Here is a 17,593-nt window from a genome sequence, read left to right as displayed (position 1 = left end):
AATCCTCAGTGCTGGGTCCCTTTGATCTGGCCGTGTGCCTCTGGAAGGAGCCTGGGAGAGGGAGACCATGAGCTCCCCACCGGGGGAGCCTCCAGACCAGTCTGAACCCCATGAGAACCCTCAGCGTCACCCAGAGAGAGCCTTGGAGCTGGCAGGGAGCCAAGGCTGGAGGCAGATGTCTTTCCAGGGTGGTGTGAGAGCTGGAGTTGGGGCCCCTCTCCACACTCCGCCCTGCAAAAGCCTGGGCCCATGGGCAGTGTGTGAGAGTCTGTGGCTATAGGCATCTGAGGTAAGTCCTCCCCACACTCCATGGACCAGGGAAAGCCATGTTGGTTGAGCTCCTGCTGTGTGCCCAGCATTGCGCTACACATTTTGGGGGGATTATCTCGCGTAGTCCTCTCAACAACTCCATCTGAGCCAGGCCCATTTTATCAACAAGTAAACCGAGGCTCAGAGAGGTAAAGAGACTCACCTGGGAACACACAGCAAGGATGAGGCAGAGCATGAATCACGTTTTCTTCTGCCCACACTGAGCCACCAGTTATCCCCCACTTTGCCCTCGCAGGGTCCAGGCCCCGCTGCCTGCAGAGTGAGGCCCGCCTCACTAGCGCGAATCTGCACAAGCACTTGCTGACCTACCGCCAAGCCCACAAACAAGCACCAGCTTCTTGTTTCTCTCCCTCTGAGACCCGGGAGAAGCCACGCCCCGCTATGACCCTCACTTTCCTCTATAGAAGGGGCTGAGGATTGCAGGAGAGGCTTATGTCCACAAATGCTCAAGAAAACTGGGGATTGTGGACCCTGTTGTCAGCCCCACAAGCAGAAAGTATTTTGAGGTCTAGAGGCTTAAGAAAGGAACCCTCAAATTGGGGCAGATGCCTTAATATGCCCTGGTAACCTGTCATCCATCCTTTCCTTGGCTGGGGTTCCACCTACCTGCTTACCAACCCATACATCCATCCACTTACCCCCACCCCCACCACCTATCCATCCATCTACCCATCTACCCATCCATCATCCACCAACCCACCCATCCATCCATGCATCCACTCACCCACCTATCAGCCTATCTATCTATCCAGAACAAGGACCCAGAAAGCAGGGATTCCAGGGTTCCAGCTCAGGTGCTGCATCCCACTGGCTGGATGAACTTGGGAAGGTCTCCCCACCTCTTTGTGATTTACTTTTCCAACTTGATTAGAAGTTGCTGGCCTGGGTGATCTCTAAGGCTCTTCTGGGGGATCTCATGGGAGCAGAGCCCCGCTGAAGGCTGTGGACACGGCTGGAGAGGTAAGATAAACCTTGACCAGACAGTCTCACCTTGTGCCCTGCTTCTAAGACTCCCAGCTGCAGCCTTTAATCTCCCCGACCTTCAAGATCCTTCACTGGAAAATGGGGCCAATAAGCCTGCCCTCGTAGGTTGACGGAAAGATTAGATGAGATCTGCTTTCAAAGAACTTTGCACCCTGAAGACTTCTGAGTGGGTACAGGCCAAGCAGAGGATCCTAGGAGAGGGGCAGGAAGCTCTGCTTGGACCACAGTAGTCAGCAGAGCCTGCTGTGGAGGATGGGGGTGTGGATGGGGAGAGGGGACCTGGGCCCAGAGTGGCTGGGGTCAGCCTCAGGGTCTCTCCCTGGGCTGGGGATCCAGGCTGAGTTTCCCACGCTCCCCCAGGCCAGCCAGGATGCCTGCCCCATCTCTCTTGGCTGGGCTTGGCCTCCATCCCACAGAATCTGCCAGGAGTGAAGAGATTATCTCCTAAAAATAGGGCCTGGGCCCCAATGAGGTTGTTTTTCTCCCTTCGCCGTGATTTACCATCATCAGCTCAGGGTGCCTGGGACAACAAGTCCCACCCCGGCTCCCCAGAGACGGCTGGGATGAAGGCATGGAGGATCAGCATGTGTCTGGAGTCAGTCAAGGGTCAGGGATTAGAGGTCAGTCTGGAGATGTGGTCAGGGCTTAGCACCAGGGCCATGGCTTAATCTTCGGCCAGGGGAAGGGGTTCACCTGAGGCAGGGGCAGGGTGAGCCACGAGGGTTCCTATTCCACCCAAGTGGTGTCCATCTGAATAACTCCCCCTTCTCTTTTTGCAGACTCCCCATGCAGTCACCAGCCTGTGTGTAAAACCCAAAGGTGCCTTGGGGCCAGCATGGGGACAGAGAGACCGATCCCCAGCCTCACCTCTCCTGTTCCAGCCCCATGGGGCCCTGAGGATTTCTACCCAGGCCCTCACGATTCCTACCCAGACCCCTCCTGAGACTGAGAGACCTCTGCCCACCCCTGTGTGCAGGTGACTCATATACAGGGACACGAGTATGTTCACACATGAGTGCAGGACATGGACTCACAAGGCGCACCCCCCAGAGCAAAGATGATATCCAGGCAAACACAGAAATGACACTCTCAGGGACACCCTCCTCATCCATCACCTGGACAGTTAACCCATGCAGGGCCTGAAGCCAGTGTTCTCCGAATGCCCACAGAAATGACCCACTTGCTCTAGCCTCAAGGTCTCACCAAGAGCACATACGATGCCCCCGTGTCTTTCCCCGCAGGGGACCCCAGGCTCATCCCTCAAGCCCCCACACCCTTTCTGTACAGCCGGAGATGGGGAAGGGATGAAAGGGCAGGTGGACATGGATAATGCACACACACACGTGGACACCTGGACATGGGCCCACAGTCCTTTAGGACCCACGCCCAGTTCTCCGAGGCTTTATTATTGGACAAACATGAGCCATATGAAGTGCTCCCATGGGCAGCCCATTTAGTCAGTGTGCAGGCTCTGCAGATAAGTCTGATGATGTTGCCTCCACCCTAGGGCAGGTGAAGGGGCTTCTGCCCTGTCCTGGCCCTCGTGGATCTGGAGTGCTGGGCCATCTCCCAGTGGATTCAGGTGGAGCCAGAGGCCAAGTTCCCAGCGGGGGCTGCCTGGACCATTTAAACTGCCGCCTTCAGGGGCACACTGTCTACTGGCTGGTCTGGGTCCTTCTTCCTCGCCAGGGTCAAGTGGGTGAAGATGAGGATGAGGAAGATGCCTGAGGGGCCGGAGAGGGGCAGATCAGCCCTCCCGAAGGGCCATAGGACTTGTCTATCACTAGGGACTCCTTGCTGTTGGTATTGATTTAGTAAGGCAGCAAAGTTGCCCAGACAGTATCCCCAAGGCTGGGCTGGGTGTGACTCCGTGGTTCTGGTGCCTGAAGGAGCCTGACTGCTTGGCCTGCTCAGCCCTCACCAGGGCCAGAACACCCCAGCCTCCAAGGTCCCTTTCTCTGGGGAACAGTTTGGGTGGGGATCATCTGGGAGCCAGTGAGTTGTTCCCACGGACCTCTGAGAGAAAGGCACACTGTAGCAATGTGCTAGAACCAGCAAAGAAAACCAGCCAGGAACAAAATTTAAGGGGCTAAAGAAACAAAGGGGATAGAGAGGGAGGCTTGGACTGAAAGAGTTAGGCTGGAAAGGGCTGGGCTCTGCCACACCCTGGCTGTGTAACCTCAGACAAATCACTTAACCTCTCTGAGCATCAGTGACCTCATCTGGAAAATGGGGAAATGCCAGCACCACAGGGTCGTAGGGAGGATTCAATGCAATAATCCTATGCTTGGCATAAGGCCTGATACACAGTTAATGCGTAGCAGTAACAGTAAATGCTGTTATCAATGAGGATGATCTTGACTATGATAACAGGAGACAACAGCATAATGACTAGAAGAGTTGGGGGGCTCCTTCTCCATCCCTGTGGGGACACCATGGGACAGGGCACTGTTTATCCGGAGGCTGTGGCTCCAGCCACCATTGCCCTCCCCAACACAGGAGCCCAACCTCCGTTACCTATTGCTATCAGGGTGCCCACGAGGATGCCCACCGCTGACAGCTTCGTGGGCATGCCCTTCATGCGGCCCACCTTGCGCATGCACTGCCCCTCCACATTGCAGCGACACACGATCACTGGGGAGAGGCGGGGGAGGAAGGTAAGGGCAGTGGAGGTGGGCTCCCCAGCTCCTCAGAGCCCTCAGCCCAGCCCAGCTGGCCAGTATGTGGGTTTTGGTGCATATGCTGTGTTCATGGCTGTGGCAGGGGGATGCAAGCTCCTTTATGCACGTGCCTGCGTGCACTGCAGTCTGCGCCCAGCCACATATATGCAGGTGTGCACAGGCATATGCCGTCCTTATGAGCCCGTAGACGTGTTGCCCAGCTCCTCCCCCTGCATCCCAGGGGCTCCCTCAGGAACTACAGGCCCCTGGCCTTGGCTGCACCCCAGCCCGGCCTCACCTGGGACCTGGATCTGCCACACCCGGTCATGGTGGCTGACAACTATGGGGACTACGTGTTCGCGTGGCTCCACCCAATGCAGGCCCAGGGTGAGGTAGGCATGGGACCCTGTTGGGACCATAAGCAGCGATCAGAGTCAGTAGCCCGCTCCCCGAGGCCCAGCCCCACGGCATCTCACTTCCAAGCACCATCCACTCCCCACCTTGGCCACAGCCTCCCTGCTTCCCCCACTACACACCATTGAGAGCCCGGAGGCGCCAATCCCGCTGCGCCGTGGGGTTGGGACCAAGGGCAAAGCTGTAGGGACCGTGTCCGCCGGCCAGGTCAGGGTCCCCTCTGGGTCCACCGACAACCACGCCACGGTCCTGGCGGGGTGTGCAGAGGTGTTGGGAGGGCTCAGGAGCCAGAGTCGGGATTGGGGCAGAAGGGGCCTTCAGGAAGTGGATCACGAGGGCCACAGAGGTGCTCAGTGTTGGCTCATCTGCAGAGGAGGAGGTGCTGAGCTGGCCTGGGCCCTTCTGGGGCTGGGGTGAATTCAGAGTCCCTGGCCCGGTCCCCTTCCCCACAGCCCCTCAGTCTCAGCCTGGGAGTCCCCTTCCACGCCCCCTCCCCACCCTCGCTCCCCTCCTCTCCATCCCCTCTCTCTTCCTCACAATGCACTTCACCCCCTTCACTGTCTAGACAGCTGCCAGGCCTTTCTGTGCCCTTCTGGATGCCAAGCTGGTTCTCACTGGCCCCCCACCCCACCCTGGCCCCTGGTGCCAGGGCCCAACAATGTGGAAATGCCCTGACTATAGATGAGCTCACCCCTGTCACAGGACAGCCCAGCTCAGAGCTGAAACCTGCCTTCCTGACGGACCCGCCCTTGGGCCAGCTCTTCATCCTGTCAAAATGGCATTCAGAGTCCTCCCCACCTGGCCTCAGCGTCCCATCCAGGCTCACTTCCTGGCACGCCTGCCCCAGGAGAGCCACTGGCCCTCCCTCCCCAGCCCCCAGTCCCACCCCCTCTGCTCCCAGCCTGTGTCTGAAGCTGACACCCTGAGAGGCCCTCCGGGGCTGAGGTTGGGGGGTGGCAGGTTTCTGGAGGGAAGGGAGGTCTGAGAGGGGAGGCAGAGGCCAGGCCTTCTCAGAGAAGTATACTGGCCGCAGCTCCTTGCCCATCCCTCCTGCCCGGAGCAGAGCGGGTGCCAGCAAGGGCTCTGGGGAGGAAGCTTCGCCCTGCCTGTCTGTCTTAGGTTTTCTCACCTTCCCAGAGGCCCCCACCACAGCCTGGCCATACCTGCATCCTGGGCCTCCACGAGCACTGTGTACATGTCCCCAGGCTGGGCACCTTGCAGGGCCCGGGCTATGTGCACTTCCCCGGAGACCTCCTCTATGCAGAGCCAGCCCTCTGAGTCATTGACCAGGGAGAACCTGAGGGTCAAAGAAGATGGGGCAGGGAGGCAGGGACCACATATGATGTCTTGCTCAGAGACCTTCTGGGTCATGTGATCTGCCCAAGTTCCACATGCCCTTTGTGACTTGAGGGCGGCAGCAGTGCCCGTGTTCTCTCTCCAGCTTAAGGGACTCGTTGGGGGGCAGGGCTTAAACCACAGATACTGTGGCTGAGGGAGGGACTCTCAGAGCCTGGGGGGCCTGACTCAATTCCACTATTCCCAGGTCAGCCCACAAAGGGGCCGGATAGAGCCAGAGCCTGGGAACAACACCCAGTGCTGCAGTCTGGGTGGGCGGCTGGAAGAGGGCCTGGTCCATGACACTACAGGGAAGCATCATCTGAGCCCTCACGGGGTCCAAACACCCCTCTCCATCCAGCCCTGATCCCCACCAGGAGTCACAACCTTCACATTAACCATGGTTTGAGGAACATTGCAGGCTGTAGATAATGTGAGTTCCCTCTGAGGCCCTGGGATCATCCCGAGGAAGCAGGGGTGGTCCAGCCCAGCTAAGGGGCTGGTCTTCTGGCTCACCTGAGGGGACTGCTCATGGGGTCTGAGGGCCGGATGGTCAGCAGGAGGGAGCCAGCGGGGGTGCTGACTGGGACACTGGCCTCGTAGCTCTCCTGGTCCAACTGAGGGGGTGGCACCACCCTTTCCACCAGCACAGTCACGGTGACTGTGGCTCCAGGGCCTGGGTCTGGCCCCACCGGCTCTGCCACACTCCGCACCACCACCACCAACTTGTGACTTGGAGCTGCCTCATAGCTGAGGTTCTGGAACCAGTGGGGCCCGGGTCACTGTGTGGGCCACGGCTTGGCACCCTGTGCATGAACGTGTGTATGTGTGCGCCACTCCCCCACCCCTAGCCCCTTACCTTGAGGAGTCGCAGCAGGACATGACCAGAGTCTGGCTCCCAATCCAGGCCGAAGGTTCCCTCCACATCCCCTGCCTCAATGGCAAAGTCCATGAGGCGGAAGGCAGGCTCAAGGTCGGCGTCAGTGGCCATGAGTGTGGTCACCAGAGTCCCAGGCTCTGTGTCCTCAGGGAGGCTTAGGGGCTCAATCTGGAGAGATGGGGAGGGGCCGTGAGCCCTCCTGTTAGCACCTTCTCAAGGTGTCCTCCCCTGTTCCTGCTTACCTGGGAAGTGGTGAACTCAGGGGCATGGTCATTGATGTCCGTGATCATGACTGCAATCTCACAGGTGCTGCTGAGGCCTGAGGCAGGGGAGGGCATGTTGGGGAGGCCAGGGTGGGAATAGAGGGGTCAGGGAACCCTGGTCACCTTCAGGGCACTTACCGCCCTCTGCTCCTCCCAGGTCAATGACCAGCACCTGAAGCAAGATGTTCTGGCCAGCTTGGAGGGGGGCAGCCCCCAGTGTCACACTGCCCGAGGTGGAGTCCAGCTCGAAAACTCTCCCCTCTGCCGCCTCCTCGGGCTCAGGGCTCAGCAGCCGATACACAATGTGGGAATTGGGGGAACCGGGGGCATCTGCATCCTCTACCGAAAGCTTAGCCACCTTGGTGCCTGCAAAGACATACCCACATGGATGGGACCACAGCCAGGCCTCGAGGCCTTACCTCACCCACTCTTCTTTGTGTGTGTGTGTGTGTGTGTGTGTGTGTGTGTGTGTGTGTGCGCATGTGTGTGTTGGGGGTGAGACATTGATATAGGGACCTGAGGCTGGTCCCATCCCAGAGGAGAGCAAGATGGGATAACTCACAGGGACTTCACCCCTCCCCCACCCCCTGACAAGGCCCATAGCCCACCTGGGGGGCTGAGCTCAGGAATGCTGATTGCAGGGCCTCGTGGGGGGCAGACAGGCATGTTGTCATTCTCATCCATCACCACCACATGCAGCTCCAGAGGTTCGGCGGTGTAGTCCTCACCACGGGTATTCTGAGCCCACACCCGGAGCAGGTACTATAGCGGGCAGTGGAGGGCTTCAGATGAAGACCAGGGGCAGCTCCAGCCTGGTCTGGGTCTGGGTTCCCTTCTGGTGGCCAGCTCCAGCTCTTCTGCCTCAGTGCCTGTGGGGGATGTGACACCCCCAGAAGCCCACTGGACAGGGACCAACACCCCTCAGCCTGTCCTCCTGGCTTCCCCCTCACCTCACCTCAGCCTGGGCTTCTCGGTCCAGCTCCCTGGTCACGTAGAGTTTCCCCTCCTTGTCCACATCAAAGGGTCCAAGGGGCTGGCTCTCCAGGTGATAATGTACATCCCCCCCACTCCAATGTACCTGGGAGGGGGACACAGAATGAGGGTCCCCAGGACGAGGGGCAGGAATAGCCCATGTCAGCCCTTATATTCCAACTGTTCCTGGGTAGGGAGCCTGGGCCCCAACTGTTTTGTGACCCCAGGCAAGCTGCTGCCCTCTCTGGAGTCCAGGTAGGGTCCTTTTCTTTCAGGGCACTTGTGACAACTCCACGGTGGCCTGGCCCTGGTCCAAGCCTGGATCTTGCCCAAAGTGCCTGAATAACCAGGTTGTTTTGTTCTCTGCCCTCTCAGGCTGGGCCTGACCCCAGGGCATTCCTCGAGGAGCCTGAGACATTCCTGGCCTAGGTGACAATCCCCATGGCAGCAAGGAGGTGGCAGCTGTTTTGCTGAGGAAGCCTGGGGTCAGCTCAGGAGGTCAGAGCACAGAGCCACGCCTGCCAGAGTATAGCAGGTGAGGAGCTAAGGGCCTGGTCCCAGGGCCTAATACGCTCACTCCATCTTGAGAACTGATGGGGACAGTGGAGGGAGGAGCATAGGTAGGGGAGGAACAGGGGGTCAAGTTGAGCCCCAGACCCACCCCCCCAAATCTCCACAAGACTCAGGCCCAGCTACACCATCCATGGGGTTATTTCAGCTGCTAACAGCCACTTACTCACCTGGGCAATGTGGTGTGGGTACGGAACTTGGAGATTCTCTGCCAGGTGGACAGGATCTAGGGGCACCCAGGTGTTTTCTACTATGGAGACATCTACGGTGGCTGTGGCCTGGTGGCCCGAGGCCTGGTCACCCATGTCCTTGACCTGTACCAACAGCTGGTATGGCACCTCCAGAGCCTGATCTAGGCTGGTGCTCCCTAGAAGGGGCAGGGTGGTCAGCTGAGCAGGGGGCCAGTGCATCCTGGTACCAAACACAAAGCCAAGCATATGTCAGGCGTTCAGGATACTCTCTTGGCCAATGGATGAGAGGGACCTTTAACACCATTGTGAGCATCCGACCAGGACTTGACAGTTTTCAAAATCACTTCCACATCTGTCCACACAATGAATTGTTGATAGACTGGATGGGTGGATGACCAGGAATGGGGGGCGGTAAACGGGTGGATAGGTAGATGAGTGAATGACCGGTTGGATAAATGGACAGTTGACTAGGTGGATGGATGGGGGTTTGAGAGGGTAGAAAGATGGGGATTTGGGCATGTGGATGGACGGTTGGATAGATGGACTGTATGTATGTTTGCGTGGTAGATGGATGAATGGGTGGCTGGCTGAGTGGCTGTGTGATTGGCTTTTCTTTCTTTCCCCGACCTGTGCCTCTGGTCTGAACTCCCAGGTCCAGGTCTCTCCTGCCATCAGTCCCAAGGTCTCCCAGCAGTGTCCTGGGCCACAACCCCTCAGGTCTCTCCTATCCTTGTCTCTTAGGCCCAAGTCTGTAGAATGTAGAGTTGAGACACTTCCATCCACACCATTCCTTAACTCTCCATGCATGGTCCTGCCTCCCCCCATGTTTTTGCCTTGCTGCTCTCTCCAGCTGGAATACATTTTCCTCCTGCTTTATCTCTCAAGCTCCAACCCATCCTACAGCTCAGATGCAACCTTCCCCAGCTTTTCCCAACCCTCCCCCCTCCTCACACCCAGCTCAGGCTCACCCTCGGGGCTGAGAGCCAGAGCCCCCAGCTGAGGCTCCAGCTGGAACATATCTGCGGAAGGCTGGGATGGGGCCTGGTTCAGGATGTGGAATCGAAGATCCGAGTTGGCTGTGCCTGGCGCATCCCCGTCTGAAGCCTCAAGGAAGAAGAAGGGGACACCTGGTGTGTGTGGAGAGGGTTCACCATTAGGGGTGAAGGGGTGGGGAGAGTGTCCCAAGCTTCCTTTATCTCTCCCTGGGTCTTGTTTCTGTATTCGTCATCATATCAGGATTCTGAAGGTGAGCCATGGCTCTTCACCCCACTTCATAGATGAGCAAACTGAGGCCAAGAGTAGATGGAACTCACCTGTGGACCCTCAGTGCGGTAGGGGGGGTGCAGGATGGGACAGAAATGGGAGGGGGCAACTTGGACCCTGACTGCCCTGTCCCTATGCCAACTCTATGGCCATCTCTTTACTCTCTGTTCTCCCATCGGTGGCCACCTGACCTTGCTGTGAGCTGGCTGCTTTGGGCACTCACCAGGCCTGGTGCCTTGGCTCAGCTGAACTTTGTAGATGGCCTGAGAGAAATGGGGCACCTGGTCATTCTCATCCTTCACATGCACAAGCACATGCTGCGGGCCCCACAAGACACGTCCATCCTCTGTCTCCAGGGTGACCTGGCAGGGAAGGGTGGTCAGTGCCCCACCTTGTCTTGGTGGCTTTCTCCTACCACTGGCCCAGTCATACCTGTAGCTGGTACTCTGCCTGTTCCTCCCGGTCCAGGGCCCTGGTCACCAGCAGGAAGCCAGACTCTGGATCCACAGCAAATGGGCCCTCAGCTGCCACGCCTGAGTCTCCTGACAGAACAATCTGGCCCTCAGTCTCCTTACGGGGCAGTGGTAGCTGGCGAGGAGAGAACAGAGGTGAAGAGAGTGGAGGCCGGGCCTGGAGGATGCCCCCTCCATCTTATGGCCCCATTTTATATGTGGGGAAACTGAGACTTAGAGAGCATTTGTACTTGCCTGAGGTCACAAAGCCAGTAAGGAACAGGGTGGAAATTCAAAGCCAGAGCTCTTTCCTCTGTGCCTGATGCTCTCTATACTCCGTGCCCTACTTTCTAAAGCTTGAAACCCCCCCTCCATCACTTCATCCTTAAACTTAAAGCTCTACTTTCTTCTGGGATTAAAATCTTAGTAGTCATTCACGCTATACCACATACTGTCTCGAAAGCAGGGTTGAAAGAAAGCCAGAGCAAGAAAGAGAAAGGAATGCTGGAGGTAGGGGAAGCAGGACTTGGGGGGAGGGCAGCCCACGCAGCTCTCAGGCTCACCTTGGTCAAGTACAAAGGGAAATTTCCACCGTAGTTTTCCGGGACGTCCACATACACCTCTGCAGGCTGGGCCCCAGGGAAAGCCTGTGGGAGGATTCTCACCACATCAGCAAGCTGTACCTTCCTGCCGTGGGTGCCGGGACCTGACAGGAAAGGGGAATTCTGCCCCTTCCCTGAGCCTGGCCATACCTTAGCCCATCCACCCCCTGGTCTTTGACCTCCTGACCCCACAACAGGCCTGTAGCCAGCTCTCATCACCATCCCCCAAACACTACCATCCATAGTCAGTGCAACTGGGCCAGGTAGAGTAGTGGGCGAGGGTACCAACCAAAGCCAGGATCTGAGGGTGAGGAGCAGGGCCCAGCTCACCTGGGGGATGAAGAGGCAAAGCAGCTGCAGCCAGGCAGGAACCATGGTCAGGATGGGCCTGAGGGACACGGCAGTAAGGATGCAGCCCAGATCGGTGGGCAAGAGGGTTCCTCTCTCTAGAAAGTATTCCTCCCCTCATTCCCCCTCAGCCCCGGAGCCATGGCTTCCCCAGGCCCCATGGGGTACAACGGTCCCTCCTTTTTCAGCTGGACCAGCAACTCTCAGAGCTGCCCCTCCCCCTCCCACCCACTTGGACACTGCCCCTGCCCTTGTGCCCTGCCTGAGCCCACTGCATACACATAGTCAGAGGGCCCTCACGACAGACTGGCCTCCTCTTCCTCCCCTTTTAAGGGCCTGCCGCTCCCCATTGCCTGCAGGGTAGTGTCCAGCTCCTTGGCCAGGCCCATCAAGACCCCCAGGCCCAGCTGCCCTGCATTTCTTCATTCTTGTGCCCACAAGGGTCTCCATGGGAGTTTCACCTCCAGACCCTTGTCTCCTCCCCCCCATGGCCTCCCCAGCTCGCAGATCCCAAAGTGGTCATTTCCCAGAAGCACCCCAAGTCACAAAAGTTTGAAGCTCGAAAGACCCTGACGACTCTGAGGGCCACTTCCTGTGGTCGCCTCACGTTGCAGGCAAGGCCTGAAGGGCAGAGCCTGACCAAGGTCACGGAAGACTTGACCACAGGAGAACTCCTCCTGGAACAGACGACTCGTGGTTCAGGGTCTGCAGGACTGTTCTACCACCCACTGCCATCCTTCAGCCATGGGGGAGTCCCCGCGGGGCAGGAGCCCTGCCCTCGTCTCAGCATTTTCCAGCACTTAGCGCGGAGCTGGGCGCACAGAGCACAGACAGCCACGCCAGCCAGTCCCGGGAACTCTTCCCTGGACGACAGGGCAGTGTTTCTCCTTCCCCCACCACCAAACACCAGCCTCAGCCCTGCCCACCCTCCACTCCCAGACCCTCACCCTCGGTGCCTGAGGTTGGCTTCCTTGGTCCAGCCGCCAGGTGAGAGAACTCTTTCTATGGAGAGTGCTGGCCAGGCCGGACCGGGTGGAACAGGGCAGGGCGGACACTTGAGCAGGTAGGCGGGCCAGCCATGCTCGCTCAGGAGTGGAAAACACCACTGGGCCCACAGCAGCAGGCCTGGCCCTGCCCAGCCCCCCAAGTTACTCATTGACTTTGGAAAGCTGGGGGCTGCTCAGCATCCATGACCGCCGGCCCCAGGGGGTGGGGAGATCATCGACCTGGCGCTTGTCCCACCCCTACACGGCCCAGTGGATACTTCTCAGCCCTCTGGGTTTGGACACGACTTTTTTTTCCATGGCTCCAGACTCGCTCCCACTTCTCCCCCCTGTGCACCAGCATCTGCAGCTCTGCCTTGGCCCACTCTGTTCCTTTTGTCTGGAATGCCCTTCTCACCCCTTCATCTGTCTGCTAAGCCCTTGCTCTGGCTTCAGTACTCTGCTCAAATATTCCCCTTTCCCGGGAACTCTTCCCTGGACTCCCAGGCTTGTTCAGCGTTCTCCTGTGGGAATATCTGGCCCCCACCCACGCCCCCATGACAAGTGCTATCTCTGTCAACACAGAGAGGACACCAGGTTGTCATTGGCTGTCTCTTCCATCAGACTGGGAAGCCCTCCAGAGCAAGAATCAGGGACCCAATAATGATCTGGCCCTGGCCCGGCCCTGGCAGCTCCCAGGTGGCTTGTGGAGCTAAGATAAGGAGCTAGAGGTGGCACGTGCAGGATAGGGGAGCAGTGCATTACCTGAACTGGATACTTAGGGCTCCACACCACCCACCAGTGGGACCGGGGGTGGGGTGGGGGGACAGCAGCCTGTGAGATCCCCTGAGCCTCCCTAAGTGCTCACACTAGCCCCTGGACACCGACAGGGCTGGGAAAATGTACTGTCTTGTGCCTCTGAGAAGGAGAGAAAAGACTGAGCCAGCTCAGGTGACCTTGAGGCAATTGCAGGGCTGACCAGGGGCCCTGCCCCCAATGAGGGGGCAAATGGGACCTAATGAAACTTAAAAGCTTTTGCAAAGCAAAGGAAACTATAAACGAGACGAAAAGACAACCCTCAGAATGGGAGAAAATATTTGCAAGCGAATCAACAAAGGATTACTCTCCAAAATATATGAACAGCTCATGCAGCTCAATATTAAAAAAACAAACAACCCAATCAAAAAACGGGCAGAAGACCTAAATAGACGTTTGTCCAAAGAAGACATACAGATGGCCAAGAAGCACATGAAAAGCTGCTCAATATCACTAATTATTAGAGAAATGCAAATCAAAACTACAATGAGGTATCACCTCACACCAGGTAGAATGGGCATCATCAGAAAATCTACAAACAGCAAATGCTGGAGACGGTATGGAGAAAAGGGAACCCTCTTGCACTGTTGGTGGGAATGTAGATTGATACAGCCACTATGGAGAACAGTATGGAGGTTCCTTAAAAAACTAAAAATAGAATTACCATATGACCCAGCAATCCCACTACTGGGCATATACCCAGAGAAAACCATAATTCAAAAAGACACATGCACCCCAGTGTTCACTGCAGCACTATTTACAATAGCCAGGTCATGGAAACAACCTAAATGCCCATCGACAGACGAATGGATAAAGAAGATGTGGTACATAGATACAGTGGAATATTACTCAGCCATAAAAAGGAACGAAACTGGGTCATTTGTAGAGATGTGGATGGATCTAGAGACTGTCATACAGAGTGAAGTAAGTCAGAAAGAGAAAAACAAATATCATATATTAACGCATATATGTGGAATCTAGAAAAATGGTACAGATGAACCCATTTGCAAGGCAGAAATAGAGACCCAGATGTAGAGAACAAATGTATGGACACCAAGGGGGGAAGTGGGGGTGGGGAAGGTGTTGGGATGAATTGGGAGATTGGGATTGACATATATACACTAATATGTATAAAAATAGATAACTTATAAGAAACTGCTGTATTAAAATAAAAATAAATCAAAAAAGAAATGTATGGACCCTGGCCTGGAACCTTCTCAGAAACTGTCCCCAGCCTTGCCCCAGGCTGCTTCTGGTCTCCCAAGGTGGGCAGACATACACCAGTCCCCACTCAGCCACTTCTGCCCGTGTGGCCTCGGGCAAGTGCTTCTGTCCCCTGTCTGCCATTGCTGAATGGGGATGCTCCCTCCTGAAATGATGTGGGCAAACTCCTATGCCCAGAAGGCTCCTCTTCCCAGGTGTGGGTGGTGGGGAGATGCACACTTCCATTATACGCAAATGCAAGGACTCTCCTTCCAGGAAAGGAGGGTTCCAGGGACCTGCTCCCACATTAGCCAATGCGGAGCATGGGATGCTCTGGCCTGGCCACTCACAGCAGGGAGAACAGTGAACCCTCCCTGTCCTCCGCCGCCCACTCCCTTCCTAGTAGGCCAGCCTCAGCCGGGAGGTGGGGAGACATGCGGACTCAAGTCCGCCTGAGTGCGCCTTCCTCATCCCAGCCTTAACAAACCAGCGGCCTCCTTCTCCAGCCAGGGAGTCTCAGAAGTCTTCCACAGCCACTCCACCTCAGCAGATTTCCAGCCCCTCAGGAGGGAGCAGGGCAGAGACACCCGCCCAGGAGCCGGACCCAGGGTTCTTGTTTGGCCATGACACCTGGGGCAGGACGTGGTCCCTTGGGCAGCCTCCATTTCCCTTACATACAGTGGGGTAACTGAGCCTTTGATCAGCTAGGCAATGCCAGGCTCCAGCTCAGAAGAATCTGGATAACAGGATGGGTGGAATTCATGTCTCTTCCTGCTGCTTGGACTCCCCAACCAGGCCCCCACCCACACCTGCCCCTCTGACCCAGCTGGCTATATCTGGGCCCAAACATTAGAATAGTCAAGGCCACACACTAGGGTGGGGCGGCTTCAGGAACCAGCCTTGTAGGTTCCTCAACTTCAGGAACCCTTCCTGCTCCTGCAGCCCCCGAATCAAAGGAAACACAGAGTCAACAGCCCTAACCTATCAGGAAATAGTCTTTATTACAAAAATCTGCATGTAAACAAATAGCCACTGCACTGAACAGCCTCCCTCCAGGGCATGCACACCACGGGTGTAGAGAAAAGCAGAGTCCTCTCCCCACTCATAGGCCTGCTCCACAGGCTGGGCTCAGGCTGCTGCGTGGGATGCACATGGGCCCGCACAGGCATCTCTGTGGGCCCAGCCCTTGACGGCCACTGGGAGCCACCTCCTTGGGCAGCACTGTCTCTCTGCCCATGACCATGAGGTGGGGGATACCCAGAGTCTGAGCCAGCCCTGGGGCACCTTGGGCGGTTGGCTGGGCCAGCCCACCAATCTGCCCATCTGTCTGCACAATACAGTGAGTGCCCCAGGACCTAGAGCACGGAGAGGTCGTGGCAGGACTTGGACTTGGCACGCAAGGCCATCTTGCGGCTGTTTCGAGCGACGATGCGGCCCAGGAAACGCTTCGCCTTCTTTCCAAGGCTCTCTCGCCGCCGAGTACCCGCTTGCCGACGTGCGTTGGCCTCTTTGCTGTCCCTGCGCAGGCGTATCTGGCGCACGACACCCTCAAAGAGCGCCTGGACATTGTGGTGCAGCGCAGCCGACGTCTCAATAAACTTGCAGTCGAAGACGACGGCACAGGCCCGGCCCTCTGGTGTGGGTGGGGACAGGCACAAGTCAATAAACAAAGGGTGGGGCGGGGGGTGAGCAGCCCACTAAAACCCTGGCCACCCCATGGCAGCTCCCATATCCCTGGGTCTTCCCCAGAAACACAACGACCCCAACTCCTGTACAGAGGGGCCCAGGCATCACTGGGTCACCCAATTGGCAGAGCGTGCCCACGTTTAAGGAGCTCACAAAGGCCCACAAAAGGAGACTCATTTATTGAAATAATTTGAAGTTTGATATTTAAATGGAAGTGCTGTAGTAGTCAACAAAATGAAAACTTTGTTGAACAGCTTAGTGTTTTATGGCTTGATGTTATATCATGATGAATGATGGGTGGAATGGGGGGACATCACCAAGTCACGGTTGGTTCCTCTGCGGGGCTCAGGTCTGGGGGCCACAGAGGAGGATGCTGAGCCCAAGACGGGGGTGCTCCCCAAGGGCAAGACTACGCTGAGACTGGCCCTGGCCTGGAATCCAGGCTCTGAACTCCTGGCCTGATTCCCTGCACTCTCCTCACCCCTCATATGCCAGTCCAGGGACAAAGAAGACAGAAAAGGAGGGCTCTGAGGTGGCCCAGCTCAGCATCCAGCAGCCTTCACCTCCCCTAGCTCTTTTGGTCCTTTCCCCAGCACTCAGGTCTTTGGGAGTCCTGTGGGAGGGCAGAAGCTCTCCCCCATCTCCCTGAGTTTTCTTCCTAAACATTTTTAGCCACTGATGATCCCCAGGGACTTGAGCTGAGTCAAGACTGAGTGGACCACAGCCCAGCCAGGATCTCCCTCCCTTTCTGACCCACTCCCTGCTCACCATCCAAGGAGACCTCACGAGAGCGCACCAGGTCGCTCTTGTTGCCCACTAGGATGATGGGCACGTCGTCTGTCTGCCGCGCCCTCCGCAGCTGGACCCGAAGCTCTGAGGCCTTCTCAAAGCTGTCCTTGTCTGTCACTGAATACACGATGACGTATGCATCTCCCATGGCCATGCAGTGGCCAGGTAGCCAGCGGCCCCCATCCTAGGGAACACAGACACATATTTACCCAATAGTCCTCACGCCCCAGCTACAAGGTTGTCACTCCCGGCAGGTCCCTACCCCCAGCTCACCCCTCCCACCCTGCCCTGGTCTCAGCCTGCATCTTACCTGCTCCCAAATGTCATAGACCATGAGCGCTGCCTCTTCTCCATCCACCATGATGGAGCGATCATACGTGTGCCCTAGGCAGGAGACCAGTAGTCAGGTTACCTGCTGGCTGCCAAGAGCCCCCCTCCTCCAATACACCAGGTTTCCTGTTCTGGCCACACCCTTCAACTCCTCCCCAGAGCCCTCCTGACCTCCTCCACTGATGGCTGCTATGTAGCAACAGAAGTGACAGGGCTGAGAAATGGGGGGTTGGAGGGCACGGTGTGCCTGGCCCCCACCTAGGCACCCCTTCCCCAAGCTAGCAATGTCCTGGGTAGCCACTCCTGTGCTCCCTGCCCTCCTGTTGCCTGAGATCCAGGGTGGTTCTGACCACAGTGGCCTGAGTTAGAACAGACATCCCCTGGGGACCTTGGTTACCTAGGACTCCTCTCCTAGAAACTCCCTCTGGCTGGGTTCTTGCCCGTCCTGGCAGGGAGGGATATCCTGTCCCCAGACTACAGAGTAATTAATCGTATGCCCTGGGCCTTCTACTCTAAGCACTT

At 57.2% G+C, this 17,593-nt stretch overlaps 2 protein-coding genes across 3 annotated transcripts in view; both read right to left on the bottom strand.

The window, feature by feature from the left end:
• Positions 1-2,665: 2,665 nt before the first annotated feature.
• CDH16 (cadherin 16) overlaps positions 2,666-17,593 on the bottom strand; it is a 26,017-nt gene continuing 11,089 nt past the window's right edge. The window contains exons 3-20 of one of the 2 annotated variants that reach the window (XM_007457304.1): positions 12,191-12,196; positions 11,247-11,304; positions 10,878-10,961; positions 10,295-10,450; positions 10,086-10,224; positions 9,568-9,726; positions 8,579-8,775; positions 7,822-7,944; positions 7,475-7,628; positions 7,005-7,232; positions 6,846-6,922; positions 6,583-6,771; positions 6,240-6,481; positions 5,552-5,685; positions 4,511-4,753; positions 4,273-4,380; positions 3,832-3,948; positions 2,681-3,038 (exon numbers count right to left, since the gene is read on the bottom strand). In XM_007457304.1, coding sequence (XP_007457366.1) covers positions 2,941-3,038; positions 3,832-3,948; positions 4,273-4,380; positions 4,511-4,753; positions 5,552-5,685; positions 6,240-6,481; positions 6,583-6,771; positions 6,846-6,922; positions 7,005-7,232; positions 7,475-7,628; positions 7,822-7,944; positions 8,579-8,775; positions 9,568-9,726; positions 10,086-10,224; positions 10,295-10,450; positions 10,878-10,961; positions 11,247-11,291 — 2,493 coding nt within the window. In that variant the 5' untranslated portion in view covers positions 11,292-11,304; positions 12,191-12,196 and the 3' untranslated portion in view covers positions 2,681-2,940. The other variant, XM_007457305.1, reaches the window with a different exon arrangement.
• RRAD (RRAD, Ras related glycolysis inhibitor and calcium channel regulator) overlaps positions 15,247-17,593 on the bottom strand; it is a 3,277-nt gene continuing 930 nt past the window's right edge. Inside the window, exons 3-5 of the mRNA XM_007457306.1 lie at positions 17,052-17,125; positions 16,721-16,925; positions 15,247-15,899 (exon numbers count right to left, since the gene is read on the bottom strand). Coding sequence (XP_007457368.1) covers positions 15,622-15,899; positions 16,721-16,925; positions 17,052-17,125 — 557 coding nt within the window. The 3' untranslated portion in view covers positions 15,247-15,621. The remainder of the gene's footprint in view (positions 15,900-16,720; positions 16,926-17,051; positions 17,126-17,593) is intronic.

The sequence above is a fragment of the Lipotes vexillifer genome, unplaced genomic scaffold (genome assembly GCF_000442215.2).
Source record: "Lipotes vexillifer unplaced genomic scaffold, Lipotes_vexillifer_v1.1 scaffold504, whole genome shotgun sequence".
Taxonomy (NCBI): domain Eukaryota; kingdom Metazoa; phylum Chordata; class Mammalia; order Artiodactyla; family Lipotidae; genus Lipotes; species Lipotes vexillifer.
Note: the sequence above shows the minus strand (reverse complement) of the source record. Positions and strands in the feature narration are given on the sequence as shown.